This window comes from Alternaria postmessia, assembly GCF_024291825.1.
Source record: "Alternaria postmessia strain BMP 2775 chromosome Unknown scaffold_365, whole genome shotgun sequence".
NCBI classification, from domain to species: domain Eukaryota; kingdom Fungi; phylum Ascomycota; class Dothideomycetes; order Pleosporales; family Pleosporaceae; genus Alternaria; species Alternaria postmessia.
The window spans coordinates 1,082-2,248 of NW_026260438.1; the positions used below are offsets into that span (position 1 = coordinate 1,082).

General features: G+C 51.0%; 1 protein-coding gene across 1 annotated transcript; it reads right to left on the reverse strand.

Moving 5' to 3' along the window:
- Positions 1–201: 201 nt before the first annotated feature.
- On the reverse strand, positions 202–1,110 carry J4E82_011722 (uncharacterized protein; the record flags this gene model as incomplete). Its single annotated transcript, XM_051737913.1, has 1 exon — positions 202–1,110. The coding sequence occupies one exon, from the start codon at positions 1,108–1,110 to the stop codon at positions 202–204; it is 909 nt and encodes a 302-aa protein (XP_051582328.1).
- Between the last annotated feature and the right edge of the window lie 57 nt (positions 1,111–1,167).

Below are 1,167 nucleotides of genomic sequence, written 5' to 3' on the forward strand. Positions count from 1 at the left end.
CTTCCATGGACCCAAATAGAGGTAGCAGCGTAGTCTGGGAACTTAATTGTAATTTGAAGTCGTGAGGTAAAGTTAGTTACAGTCTGAGGAGAGCCAAACTGTCAAAAACACGCAAATCGTTGTCAGATACGGAACACAGAATGGCTGTTTTATCCTGACCCTTCCCAAGTGAATGCAGATGTAAAATACTATGTACGAGTCTTAGCGGAGGTAGGTATGGAAGTGCTTGGTTAGCTCATCAGCTGTGCGGCGCACCGTCTCTGCATCGTCGTAGAAGTCATAATGCGATCCTTCCGCCCACACTATATGCTTCTTTGATCTCAAGTTATCGTACACTGCGCGTGCTTGCTCAGGGCAAGCGGCCTTCTCCGAATGCACAATGAGCGTAGGCGCCTGAACATGTGAGGCTTGCGCTACCGGGTCCCAATCGATCCAGGCACCCCATGACGCCACAGCAAACTCGTTGCGCCACTGGCGGACGTTGCCGCGTGTTGGATCCTCGTAGTATGGCTTTGAACCAGGGCTGGCTGACTCATTTGCAGAGCCTCCGTAGGCTTTGATAAGTTTGATTTCATGCGTTTCGTCGTATAGCTTGATCGCTTCCTGGCCTTGGGCGCGTCGATGCTGGATGCTTTCCTCCCCACCATGTAAAAGAGGTGCAATAGAGGCAGATTGGAAGAACCCAACAACCGTCGCTATTGCTTTAACGCGAGGATCGCTCGACGCCGGGTATAAGACATTTCCACCAGAAGTGCATATCCCAAGAAGACCGGTTTCTCCTACGTCGGAGCGATGTGATAAATATTCCACAGCAGCGGAGAGGTCTGCGGCTTTCGACTCAGGATCTTCGCGCTGTCGAAAAACACCACCACTCTGGCCATAATTGCGGTAATCAATTGCCAGACCTATCACGCCACGCCGTGACAATTCGCGTGCGTACGTTCCTGCCATCATCTCTTTCACGCTGGCCATCGAACCGCCTACCGCTACGGCTGGATAGCGCTGGTTGAGGTCATAGTCTTCCGGTAGATAGAGATGACCAGTGATATGATCGCCCCTACATGCGAAGCTGACTGTTTTTGGAGCGAAGGCGCTGCGTGTATTATTCATAATTGTAGCGAATCGAGATACTGAATGGGGTAAAGCAAAGGGAAGTAATAGTGCCGT